The 13531-nt window shown below is 38.8% G+C and overlaps 1 protein-coding gene across 2 annotated transcripts in view; it reads left to right on the top strand.

Annotated features, from left to right (window-relative positions):
• cerk (ceramide kinase) overlaps nucleotides 1-13531 on the top strand; it is a 57978-nt gene that overhangs the window by 17286 nt on the left and 27161 nt on the right. For both annotated transcript variants that reach the window (XM_052034116.1, XM_052034115.1), the window contains exons 5-6: nucleotides 10717-10780; nucleotides 12084-12229. In XM_052034116.1, coding sequence (XP_051890076.1) covers nucleotides 10717-10780; nucleotides 12084-12229 — 210 coding nt within the window. The remainder of the gene's footprint in view (nucleotides 1-10716; nucleotides 10781-12083; nucleotides 12230-13531) is intronic.

Below are 13531 nucleotides of genomic sequence, written 5' to 3' on the forward strand. Positions count from 1 at the left end.
ACATCAGTAGGAAGACAAATAAAGCTAATATTTCAGGACGAAGATCCATCGTTAGAACAGTTTCAGTTGGCAGTTCTGACGAAGACTTGAACTTGAAACGCTAGAAGTGTTTCTATTCCTACAGTTGCAGCCTGACCTGCTGAGTATTTCCAGCATTTTTTGTTTTAAGTTTAAACAACCTGCAGTTTTTTTTATTTTTGAAGTTGCATGCCTTGCTGACTTGGAAGTAAATCCCCATCCTTTCATTGTTTCTTGGTCTAGGTCTTGGAAGACCCTATCCAAGAGTATTGTAGTACAAGCTTCACCAGAAGGTCTGCAGCAGTTCTAAAACGTGCCTTACCATCACCTCTTTGAGAGTAATTAGCAATGGGCAATTGATGTTGGCCTTCCTGACCATGCCTGTATCCTGACAATCTGTTTAAGACAGTAGTGTCAGCATTCTGCATGAACAATGAAGATGTTTGGAAAGAATTTAATTTTTTTCCATCTATGAAAGGCAGCTTACCCATTAACTTCCCCAAAAGCCAGCAGCCATCTTAGCTGGAACCCTTGCCTTTCTGTCCAGTTGAAGTTTTCACAAATAAAAACAGCAAAATGTTAAGGATGAACCTGGTCCAGAAACATTTCTAAGAGTCATTAAGAGCTCAGCCAGAACATTCTGTACCATACAACTAGCCCTGGTGTAGTCCTGCTGCAAAATACTGCTCTACCTTGTGGATGTGATAGAAGTATACAGAATAAGGAGCAGTATGGGCAGGGTGGTTAATGGGATTCTGTTCTCATTGGTGGCAGAATGGAGGATGAAAAGTTACAGGTATAAAATGAAGGGCAAGGAATTAAGAGCAACATGAGGAATAACCTTTTGCACAGCATGTTGTTAGCCTCTAGAATGCATTGTCTGCAGATGTGGTGGAGGTGGGTTTCATTGTGGCCTTTAAAAGGAAATGGATAAATTATGGTGGAGAAAAATTTGCAACGTTATGGTGAAAGGGCCAGCATAGACATGATAGGCCAAATGGCCATCTCCTTTGTTGCAACCATTCTTCTCCACATATTTCTGTCAAGTATCATCTCTGAATTCCAACAGCTACAAGCTCAGCCTGTCCAATCTTTCTTCAGAAGGTATCAGTGTAACAAAGCATATTAAATTATGCCAACCATTCCTGGAAACTGGTAGGAACTGTAGGCCCCACACAGTGCAAAGAACAAATCCCATTTTATTCTCCCACAGCCTTCTCAAGTCCTTCCACTTGCTTACGCATTTGGCACAATTTACAGTAGCCAATTGACCTACAACCAATGTGTTTTTGTGATGTGGGAGGAAACCAGAGCACTTGAGGGAAACCCATGCAGCCCTGGGGAGAATATGCAAACTCCACACAGATAAGTTCAACCCTGATCTCTAGTACTAAGTTGCTGTGGGCTGCTATTGAATATATAGTTCGTAAAAAGAGCATAAGAAATGGGAACAAGTGTATGTCAGATGATCTTTCACGCCTGCTTTGCCATTTGATAATATCTAGTTGGTCCTGTCGGATCCAGTTATCTTCGAATCCACAGGTTCTTTCGGGAGTCCGGGAATGAGTTGAAAACAACTTGGTGCTTCACAAAGTTTTATTGGAAAAGTTTAAAATAAAGAAACAGTCACAGAGCACATGGCACTAGCTTTGATGAGCTGAGACAAAGAAACAAAAGATGAGCTCGGGCTAGGGGGGAGGAAGAGCAAGAGAGTGATTAACAAAACGCAACACCTTGTATACCTGAGATAAGAGGTACTCCTTAGCTAACAATAGTCCAATCAGGAAACCTATTGGATACTTGTGGCCAAACTAACCAATGAAAAAACCACATATTCACCTGATAGACGAACCAATAAGCTAGTAAGCGGCCATTCCTTGTGCAGCCATTTGAGGTGTATTAAACACTATACATGTTAAAAAAACTAATTAAAACAATCGAATCCAACAGTCCTCTCAACAATCCATAACCCTTCATTTCTCAATCATTCAAACATTTTTCTAACACTGCTTTGAATAAAATGTCACAGCATCCACCTCTCTCTGAAGTGAAGAATTTTATAGATTTGGCACTGAGTAAAATTCTCCTCCTATCTATTTAAAATATATGACCCTTTACCCAGTTCAAGACTTTCTCAGAAAGGGAGACTTCCTCACAGCAAGTCTCTACAGAACCTCGTATTTCAAAGAGATCACCTTTTATTGTCTAACTCCAGTAGATAAAGGTTCATTCTGCTTCAGTGTTACTCTTACGTTAGTGGATGACCTTGTATTTCCCTTCCTTATCCACCAACTGCCATATTTATGCCACCCAAACCATTTGAATGACTTCGTGTCCTCACAATTTACTCATAACCAATAGTCCACCATACCAGGTCAAGCAAGGCTGTGACAATGCCAACTCCCTCATTGTAACACTATGTCTTACTTCTAATAAGCTTTCACTAAAGTGAATTTAATCTATGGGATTAATGGGGAACTATTCTGCCTTCATTGCCGTCTCACTTGAACTAAGATCACCTCAGCCTCAGTCATCAAATTACAGTATGAAGACAATGCTTGCATGTGTTTATAGTCATAGAGACTGAGCTCCAAGTCATTGCTGACTTCTTTGCTGAAGCATTCAAAAGGTTGGGCCTTATACTGAACATTTAAACACAGATGTCTTCTGCCAGCCTGGCCTATTATGTTGCCGTCAACAATCCAAATCCTGGAAAACTTGGGTAACTCTGTATGGAACCACCTCAGTGAAGGCAGACTTAGATGGCAAAATTTGCCACTGTCTTTATTGCTCCAGCATAGTTTTCAGCTGACTGACAAAAAGAGTGAATGAAGTTCCAGACCTGAAACCTAGCGCCAAGCAGCAAGTGATCATCACCCTCCTTTATACGTTGGAAATGTGGACAACCTTTTGTAGGCACATCCAGTTATTGGACATATCCCACCAATGCTGTATCTCCAAAATCCACAAGATCTATTCATTTGACTATCTTGCCAGTGTTGGCGTCCTTTCCCAGGCAGCATCCCCAGCATCAAAGCTCTTGTCATGCTCAACCAGGTTTGGTTTGGGGGGGGTGGATGACATACTGTTCACACAGCTGAATGTCAGATTTGCAAAACATGAGTAGGAAGTTACTCCGCCTACTCATGCTCAATGGTTACGGGATGTTATGTCATACCTGAATCTAGAGAAGATTCACTGTTCGGTTTTTGAATCTAACTTAGACTTTCAAACCTTGTGGGGACCTTTTTTGAATTATTTTCAAAATCTCTGATTTGGTGACTAAAATGCAGATATTGGCTGACACTGTTACGTTTTTAAGGGTTTTTCCTTGTTTTTTCCATCAAACAGCTTTGTTTTTTGGTAGTGGGAGTAGATTCTTTTTATAATAAAATATTTCAGTTTTTTTTCCTTTATTAACTATTATATGTGATTATTAATTTAGAGTATTGTGATCTTAAGTATGATTTAACACAATGTATTCAGTAGTATTTTTACTCTTTTTTGATGCATGTCCTCTGCATTTTTTTCATGGATTTAATAAAAATATTGTGAAAGAAAGATTCCCAAAACAAACATTCAAACTCTGATACAAGAGGGGCTGGAGCTCTTTCACAACAAGGACGTTCTCAAAGTTTCCTCAGAACAAAGTTTAAAATAGTCACCCTTCCTGACCCATGAAGGCCACTAAGTGCCTCATCCCTATAATGTGAGAACTCGGAGAAAGTGCACAAACAGTGCAAAGGGTATGTAACGTCCCTAACTCCACCCCCACACCAAGTACCAACATTGAACTAGTTTAGGAGTCAAAGACAGCGGTTAGAATGGAATGCCGCTCAGGATCAGCCTTGCAGACTGAATAGAAGCATCTGCGAAGTAGTCAATATATCAATGTTTGATTTCTCCAAAGAAAAGGAAACCACATCTTAAGTGTTGAATGTAGTACACAGGATTGGAAGAAGTGCAAGTGAATCACCGCTTCATCTGAAAAGACTGGGTTTCTAGATGGTGGGAAGGGATGAGGACAGTGGTTTTGTTCTTGGCTTTATTCCATTCATTGTGCTGTTGAAATTGACAGGGTGAGGACATGGGAGTAAAAGGAGTTTCCTGAGACTAGCAAGTAAGAGGTGGAGATGGAAGTGTTAGATCACAGTAGATTAGTTTACTGATGGTTCCACAGCCTCTGTCATAGCATGTTTCCAATATGAGGAGAGGTTGATATTCAACAGTTTGTATGGGACTTTCTGAAACAGTGTCAGTGTGCCATGCTATTTCCTTTTTACTGGCAAGAAAGGAATTTCTGGGCTACTAGCTCTGCATTAGAGCTCTTTCACACTTTCTCTTTCAGTATCCCTTTGCTCTGAAAGGACTGATGAGACTCTTACATCAACCATTATTCGAATTAAATTTTTAACTTAGCTGTCCAGTGATGAGGCAGAAACACAAGATGGACCTTCCAAACTTCCCCCAACCCTGACATCAATATTTGTGAATCATTCCTTTGTTTATCTTTTGCAAGAACATTCTTTCAATCTCTTCTAAGAACCACCAAATAAATGAAACTTTTGCCCCTCCTCCCAGTTTTATCAATTGTTATTACCCACACACAGGAATTTTTTCTAAACTGTGCCCTTGCAAAAGAAGTTTGCCTGCATTCCACTGCAAAGTCAGTGCTGCCCACTGTTCTGTGTTTTTTGTTTTCATGGGTATCGTACTGTCTGATAGGGGAAATAGAAGCTTCCTGTTCTCTCTGTCCAGGCCTCTCATAATGTTACGTACCTTAATTAAATCTCCCCTCAGTCTTCCTTGATCCGAGAGACAACCTGAGTTTATCGTGTATCTCCTTGTAACACTAATTCTCCAGCTCCTGTAACACCCTCAAATCTCATCAACCTTCTTACCTCATCAGAAACATAATCAAGTTGGTCAGACGTGAAGGTAATTGGAATATCACTCCAGTGGAAAATCACGAAATTAATTGACAAATGCCAAGAGACCTCCCAGACAACAGAATTTGTCATTATTTGAGAATCATCCCTTTGTTTATCTTTTACAAAAACACTCTTTAGATTTTGGCAGGGTTCCCACCACCATCTTGAATGATCCTTCTCTGCTTTGAGCATTCATGGACAGAGCTTCCCAAGAGTCAGTGCCTGACAAGGACATAGCGAGCTGTATGGCCTTTCCATGCCATACGTTTCTATGATTCAGTAATATGGTTTGCTTGTTTTAAAGTTTTCTTAATCCTTAAGCTAAATTTTATTCTTTGCAATTTTAGGAGCATTTTGCTTCAATTAAATATTACCCTTAAATAACATCAAAAACAGATAGATTACTATCCACGTGAAGTCTTTATTTCAGTCTTGTTTGCAGCTTTGTCGAGAATTTCTCAGCCACCTTTTGCTAACTCGCCCTTATATCTTTGGAGTTGCTTTTATTTAAGACTTCAGTTCCATTCTTAAGTTTATCACTTTCAAACTGAATGTGAAATTCTATCAAATTATGCTGCCCCATTCTATCATGCTGCCCCAGAGGTTCCTTTACCATGAGATTGCTAATTAATCCTGCCTAATACCACATGAGCAAATGAAAAGGAATCTGTTTCCTGCATAGATGCACAAAGTATTGTTGTACAAGGTTCTCAAATGCATTCTATGAACTCTCCCTCAAGACAACCTTTGCCAATTTGATATTGTCCAATCTATTTGAAGTTTAAAGTCCTCTGTAATTTTTACATCGACTATTTCTCAATTCATAATCTACTCACAAAGAGCCTATAGATTACTTCCATCAGTGTTTTCTGACCTCTTGTTATTCTTTATCATCAACCAAGCTGATCCTGATTTCTGAGGCAAGGTCTTTTCTCAATACTGTTTTAAGTCATCCTTTGTTACCAGAGTCACCTTCCCCTGCTACTTTTCCATTCTCACCATCTCTCTGAATTGTGAAGTACCCTGGAATTTTTAATTCCCAGCCTTGTTTGCTTTGCAACGGCTGTTAATAAAGAAAACAGAAAATGCTAGAATTAGATATGGCAGCTTCTGTGGAAGGAAAAAAGAGGTAATTTTTCAGGTCTGAGACCCTTTGTCAGAACTGAGAAACAGAACAGAAAACAAGTGAGGAATAAGTTGCAAAGAAGGTGGGGTAGGGATGGATAGAATGAAGGGAATCCCTCTGACAGGATGAGGCCAGGTTTGCCATGGTTCTGAACTTTTGACACCATCCAGTTGATAGGTTAATGAGGGAAGTTAGAGAGAACCACAAATGAAGGAAATGTAAAAGCTGTGAAATGCAGAAATGTAGGAAATATCCAGCAGGTTAGGCTATGCAAGTGGCAAGAGAGAAACTCAATATTACAGATGACCACACCAGAACTGGCCAGATCTGATGCAAACAGAGGAAGCAGATTACATAAAATAGTTGAATTCTCTGAAACAGCTGTTAGATCAAATCCATTGACCTCTGCTTGTGTCACTGATTCATTTTGTTATGAATGATTTGCACATTTGGATAAAGATTCTTCAATTCTGACATTAAAATTTTCCCCAACATGACCCTACTTGCTGCTGCATTTTTACCATTTTACACTCTGTCCCTTCCTGGTAAATGGTAAGAGTACCTTTACCCATAAGACACTATTACCATTTTCTGAATTTCCCCTCATCTGAACTATTTTCACTACCTTTGCTCCCTACCCCTTTGCTCCCTCTATCCTTAGTACTGGTTGATGCCTGTGTCTCATGAATAAAAATCCTTTTTTCTCTCATATTAATTTTTGTTCCTCATTTAAAACTCTCTGATCTCTTTGCCCTTGTCAGTATGCATGTGGCTCAACTAGTAATCCAGAGATCATTAGCTTTTGTGGCTGTGGATGTTAATTTGGACCCTGTCTCCTCATAGGCCCTCAATAGATCTTTATTTTCAGTTCCACCTACATTGTAATTTTCTTTCTCAGCCACAATAACCAGATCCTCCATTTGCAATCCATTCATCTCCAGCCCGAAGGAGATATCCTTCCCTGGAACCAGAAAAGCAACACAGTCTTCAAGACTTGCGTTTGAGGCAGCAGAGAATGGTATCTATCTGCCTGACTATACTGGTCCCACCACTACCATATTCTTTTTTTATTCCCCGTCCTGTGTCATGTACTGCAGTCAGAATGCCCATCTTCACTACAGTTTTAACACACTTTCAGGTGATGAGTGCCTTGTACCTGTTAAACTGGCTAAAAGGCTGAGGCTCCTGCATCACCATATCCATGATCCCCAAATCTGTTCACCTCATAATCTCACTGTTCTCTCTCTAACCACTGGCCAAATCCAGGCAACTATCTAATGTGAGGGTTGTAACTGCCCCCAGGATCAAACACTCCAGGTAACAATACTTTTCTGATCCATCATAAGATCTGCATCTCTGACTCCAGCTCAACAACTCTGAACCAAAGTTCCTAAAGATGCAGATATTTACCCAAGGATGTGGTTTCTGGGGATCTCTCTGTTATTCACTAACTCCCTGCTTTCTATATCAAAACTTGTTTTCATACATTTACATAGTTTACATTTCTATTAACTTGATATTTATTTTTTAAATGAATTCCTTTCTAATTAGCTATTTAGCCTATTTTACTTTTCTACCTTTTAGTTTTTTTTTACAATGTTTAAAAAAATACAGGCTACACAAGGCACCAGACAAAATTTAAAATTTATTGCCTGAAGCTAACACAGACTAAGCATTGGAAGCACTAAACAGCACATCCTTCCTTCTGTCTCTTCACCAGGTTTGTGTGTTCACCAAATTTCTGACTCTTTTCAAGCAACACATTGCCCACTTTGTTAATCTTGCAAATTAGGCTAGTAAAATGACAAATTTTGCTTACTGGCATATTTTAACCATTTTCTCATTAATCATCAGGGAATTTGATTAATTAACGCAGGCCAATTATCCTTGTATAATGTGCATTGAATCTATATGTCCTATGCAAATAATACCAAAATTTATTGCTGTAGCCAGTGGTTAGATAATAATATAATTAAGCTAATTTATGATTCATTTCTTCATATTTCATCTCTCTGTTTATATTAATAAACATAATTTGGTCTTTTACCAGCTAGAGAGCTACTGAACTGATTTTTTTGCTGGGTCAGAACATGGGAAAATAGGAGCAGTTGTCGGCTGCTCGGCCCCTTAAACCATTTAAAATGATCATGGCTGGTGTGCCCCAGGCCTCATCTCTTCTTCTGTGCCAGTTCCCTGTGGCTCTCAATTCTGTGATCTTTCAAAATAAAATTACCTCCTTCCTATGTAAATACCCCCAATGATTTAGCCTCCATGGCACTCCAGGGTAAAGAACTCCAGAGATTCACCACCCTTGTGAGAAAGGTTGCCAAATAATAGTTTTTTTTAAATTTACTTCTCAAGATATCAAATGAAAGATTTGTATTACCTGAAGTAACAGTGTGTAAAACAGCAATCAGTGTCCTATTTTCTTCATGCCTGGTTTAGTGAAAACTTAAGGAGACAATAAATATTCAGACACTTATTTTGTGCTTGGATGTGACATAAATTTACAGGCTCATCAAGGTGATTAAATTGAATGTTTCAATGTCAGAATGTGGTGTGAAACAGGCTTCTCAGTAACTTTCTCCCATTATGCTGAACGTTTGCTGGAGAATTTTTGAATGGAGTAAAATAAGATCAAATTAGATGAGGGAATGGTGGAATAGAAATCAGTTTTTTTGCTGAATGGCCTTGAAACTTCATTAGACTGATACCCAGATTAGCACTATGCAGATTATTGATTCGTTATGGTGCATTGAAACACTCATGTACAAATCCTTCATACTGTAAAAAAATATTTGCTCAGGGTATGCACTGCTGCACCAGGAATCTGGTGCAAACCCCTACGTCCCCAACCTTACAATGTGCTGTGCTAGGAACCTATGCCCTGGGAATTTGGTGTGAACCCCAGCATTCCATTGGTGCTCTCCCAGCAATAAATCACCACACAGCTCAATGTAGTGAAGCTGCCTCTAGGGGCTGGTGTTGAGCAGCTGAGCACTGTGATGTGGGGTTCAGGGCTGCACCATGACTGGCACGCTGAGTACACACCATTGCTGGTGATTGGCAGCAGCTACTCCATGTGTTGACAGTCCGCATGGATCCGATAGTCCCTCTCATCACCACCTGTCGGATATGATGAAAGCTGCCATCTCTCCCTCTTTTTTGACTGTACAGCTCTCCCGAGCCTCGTGATTTCTCTGTGGTAACGAGCTCAATCATCAGCGACCACTTGTGTAACCCTAGGCCCAGCATCTCAATGCTGAGTGGCAGCTCAGCTTGCTCCGACCCTCCCAGTTTCAGCCGTCACAGGAAGCCTCTCCACTGTGAGCGTTCACTTCATTCGGTACAGAATTTGTGCAAGATTTCTGACACACAGCAAGGGACGGTGGGTTCTGAACCAGGTTCCTGGTACAGCAGTGCTGCCAGTAATGCAGTTTTCTATTTATAATGCTCTAATGTCCCAAGAGTGGCATAATGGGGCAGCAATCAGTACTGCAACCCTGGATTTGATCCTTACCTGAGGTGGTGTGGATTTTGCACATTCTCCCTGAGTCTCCCTGAGTTCTTCACTTTCCTCTCACATCCCTCAGCAATAGTGGTTGATAAGTTAATTTCCTACTGTAAATTGCCCCTGATATATGTGGGTGGCAGGAAAATCAGCGGGAGTTCATGGGCATGTGAGTACATTTAAGTTGCAGGGAAATAATTGGAGGAATAGGACTGATAGGAATACTAAGAGCCATCTGGCCTCCTGTGTTAATGGAAAGTATAATATAAAAATATGAGCAATGTGACTCCTTTTAGCACTGATTCCATTAGCATTCTCATTCCTGGGAACACATCTTGAGTGCTAGTGAGATTCCAGGTCCAATATCGGGTGTGTTTTTGACCAGTCACTTTAAAAGAGTGAATGGTCAGAGACAACCTGATATTAGACCCCAGCCCTCATTAATATTGAGCTGGAAGCTCAATTTGACAACCACAAGCAGCCTGCCATCAAAGTGGAATGGAAGATCTGGCTGCTGTAAACAAGGAACCCTGGTGAAACTGAACCAGTTAGAATAGTCCAGATATTGTGGCCATATTTGCCAGAATGGAAGATTGCTGTCGTCATTCGAGACTAAACATTTCTTTCCAGGGCATTGCTACAATTTCTCAATCCAGTACCCAAGGCCAAACTACCTTCACCAATGACCTTTTCTCCATGGTTAGTTTAGAGATTTGGTAGAATGTGTTTGAATTTTGAATCTATATTGTTGTTCCATTTAAACTTTTAGGGCGGCACGGTAGCGTAGCGGTTAGCGCGATGCTATTACAGCGCCAACGATCGGGGTTCGATTCCCGTCGCTGTCTGTAAGGAGTTTGTACGTTCTCCCGTGTCTGCGTGAGTTTCCTCTGGGTGCTCCGGTTTCCTCCCACATTGCAAAGACGTACGGGTGGGTTAGTTTGGGTTTAAAATGGGCAGCGCGGACTCGTTGGACCGGAAGAGCCTATTACCACGCTGTAAATAAAATTTTTTTAAAAATTTTAAAAACTTGTCAGTGGAATAGCTTGTGTTGAAAAGCTTAAAGAAAGATGTTCAGTTTATTGTGATAGTAGTTTGACAACTTCTGAGCAATTTTTTCTCGTCTTTTTCAGTCACTGAATGTGCTAATCATGCCAGGGATTATTTGTTGGAAGCTGATCTGGAGAAATATGATGGGTAAGTATTTATCATGGACAGTATTATTTCAACTTGATCAACTATTTAAGCATTTGGAGATTTTTGAAAAAGGTAATTTCTAATTTTATTATATTTCATGTACAAGATCCATTCCAAAAAAAATTATAAAATCTAGAAACTTTATTCAGTTTTCTTTCCACTAAATAATCCAGAATTATCAAAAGTAGTGTGATTTATTATAGATGTCCATATACACTGAAATTAGTATTACTTTTTTAAGGTACTGTTATGATTTTTTCATCGTGGATGCTTACAAGATGTGTTAATTTTAATTTGAAATTAATGTTGTTTTGTGACTGCCTAAATTCTTAGGATAGATAGTCAAAAATTTAGATTTATAAAGTAAAAGTGTTGTTGATATTCGGGGAAGTTACAATACCACTAGTTACGTGAAGTGCTCTTATAAGGATGCTGTAATCAAAAAATGCATGTTGGTTTTAAATTTCAGGTAAGGGTTGAATAACCATTGTTTTACGTAATTATTCTCGCTAATAATATTAATTTATAAATTGTTCCCTCAGTAATATTACATCATTGCATGTGTTGTTCATTTGTGTATTTCAAGTTACAAATTGAAATTTATTTTAAAACTTTCTTTGGGATACATGACTCAGTTGTGAGTTTCATTCTCAGCAAAATACCAACAATTTAAAAATGTAGCTAGCTATTCAAGGATAGTCAATGACAGTTCTTGAGTGAGAACTACTATACCTTTACAGCATGCTGTGATATCCAATACATCCACAGGTTTTTTTTTAGTAAATTTGAATACTGATGTAAAAATGACAGATTTTTTTTGAATGGGCAGGGGATGACCAATGTTTTGAATTAATTTACAAATGACTATTGAGCCACCATTTTAGAAAAAAAGAAGCAACTGCAATGGCCTATTTCATTGAGTAAGGAAAATGGGGGGCAAAAATTAAATGGAAAGAGATTTCTGTTCTGTCAGCTATTGTGCATCACTCAGATCTGATGTTAACACCAAATTTATTTGTTCTTTTAAATGTTTAAAACATTTTTTTCTTTCTCATAATTTTTTTCTCCTACTCTCACAATTTTCATTTCTGTCCACTATTTTACCATTAAAAATCACCACTTTGATGAATCTTAGCCATACTTCTGAAGTACTTATGATGGAAATTAAGCTAATGGGTTTTTTGAAAGAGTCAAATGCATAAGTGTTTGGTATATAAGAAAAGGAAGCATATTTTGAACTATACTTGAAATATTAATCAAATTTTGACCTAAGTATTGATAGATTTTTATATCTTTTTGCCAGGATTGTTTCTGTTGGTGGAGATGGCATGTTCAGTGAGGTAATGCACGGTGTGATTGGTCGGACACAGAAGAATGCATGTGTTAGTCAAAATAATCCCAATGCTGAACTGGTTCCATGTGATTTGAGGATTGGAATTATCCCAGCAGGTGAGAAATATATTTCTAGCATCAAAAGCCAGTGCAAAAGGTCAAAATATTCTTTAAAAGCACAATACAGAATACATAATGAATATCTACAAGTTTATAATTTTATTTCCACAGAAGAACTGTTAAACCTATACTAATAAATTTAAACATGAAAATTTTTGCCCCCATACTTTTATCTTCCATATATTATTATGTAATTTGAATCATAATCTAGAAAATAAGGGACTATGTTTACATCATACGGTTCTTCTCATTTCTGGACTAAATACAACCTATTCCTGCTGTGGACTTTCTTGGATTTTGCTCTGATGTTCTTTTGAGCATTGTAATGATTCTGTCAAAGGAATTCTATCTTAAAGCAATAAAATACAAGAGTTTGTGAGTCCCCCGGACTAACAGAAAAGTTAATTACAGGGTGATAACAAAAGTGTATGTGTCTGCAGTTTAGAAGGCTAAATGCTGACCATTTCATTCAGAAGTGATTGCAACAGCTAGCAAGATACAGCCCAAGAAAATATGTTAAGGTTCTGAACAGGAGTATTATCAAACACAATTTAATAACAACAGAATGAAATGTTGGGCCAGGTGACCAGATAGTAAGTCAAAAGATGGATCTTAAGAAGCATCTTAAAGGAGGATAGAGAATTAGAGAGGAGAAAATGTTTTGTGAATGGATTGCAGAGCTTAAAGCCATGGCTGCCCAAGGTGGAGCATAAAAAACGGTGAAGGGAAGTCTTCCCAGAATACTGTAGAGCTGGTTGAAACAGAAAGAGTGAAACTTTTTAAACTTTGTTGGAGACTGAGCAGGAGGACATTTTACTATGTCTTCCTCCTCCACACTCAAGCTGCTATTTGATTTCTAATGGGAGTCGCATCCTTCTCATTTTCCCTCTATTTACCCTATCTAAACTAGTCATGATCTTGTTTGCAATCAAATTTCCACCACACCATTATGAAATCTCACCTCGCCCTTCTTTGCTCCAACAGAAACAGCCCATCTTCTTCAAAATTACAGTATGGCCACCATTGTAGTAAATCTTTTCTGCACCTCTTCAGGACCTTCATATTCTTCTTAAAGTAGGGTACCAGTTTCAAGTTCAGTATTGTAATGGTAGCCTAACTAGGTTAAACATTGCTTCCTTGCTTTTGTAATCTGTACCTATATTTATGAATCTCAGGATCCCATATGCTTTACTTACCATGCTTACAAAATGCCCTGCACATGTACTTTGGCAGGAAGAATGAAAGCAGGATCATTGGGTCCTGGAAGTATATCACCGTTTTAAATTTCATCTGGCACTT

This window comes from Pristis pectinata, chromosome 19, assembly GCF_009764475.1.
Source record: "Pristis pectinata isolate sPriPec2 chromosome 19, sPriPec2.1.pri, whole genome shotgun sequence".
Lineage (NCBI taxonomy): Eukaryota > Metazoa > Chordata > Chondrichthyes > Rhinopristiformes > Pristidae > Pristis > Pristis pectinata.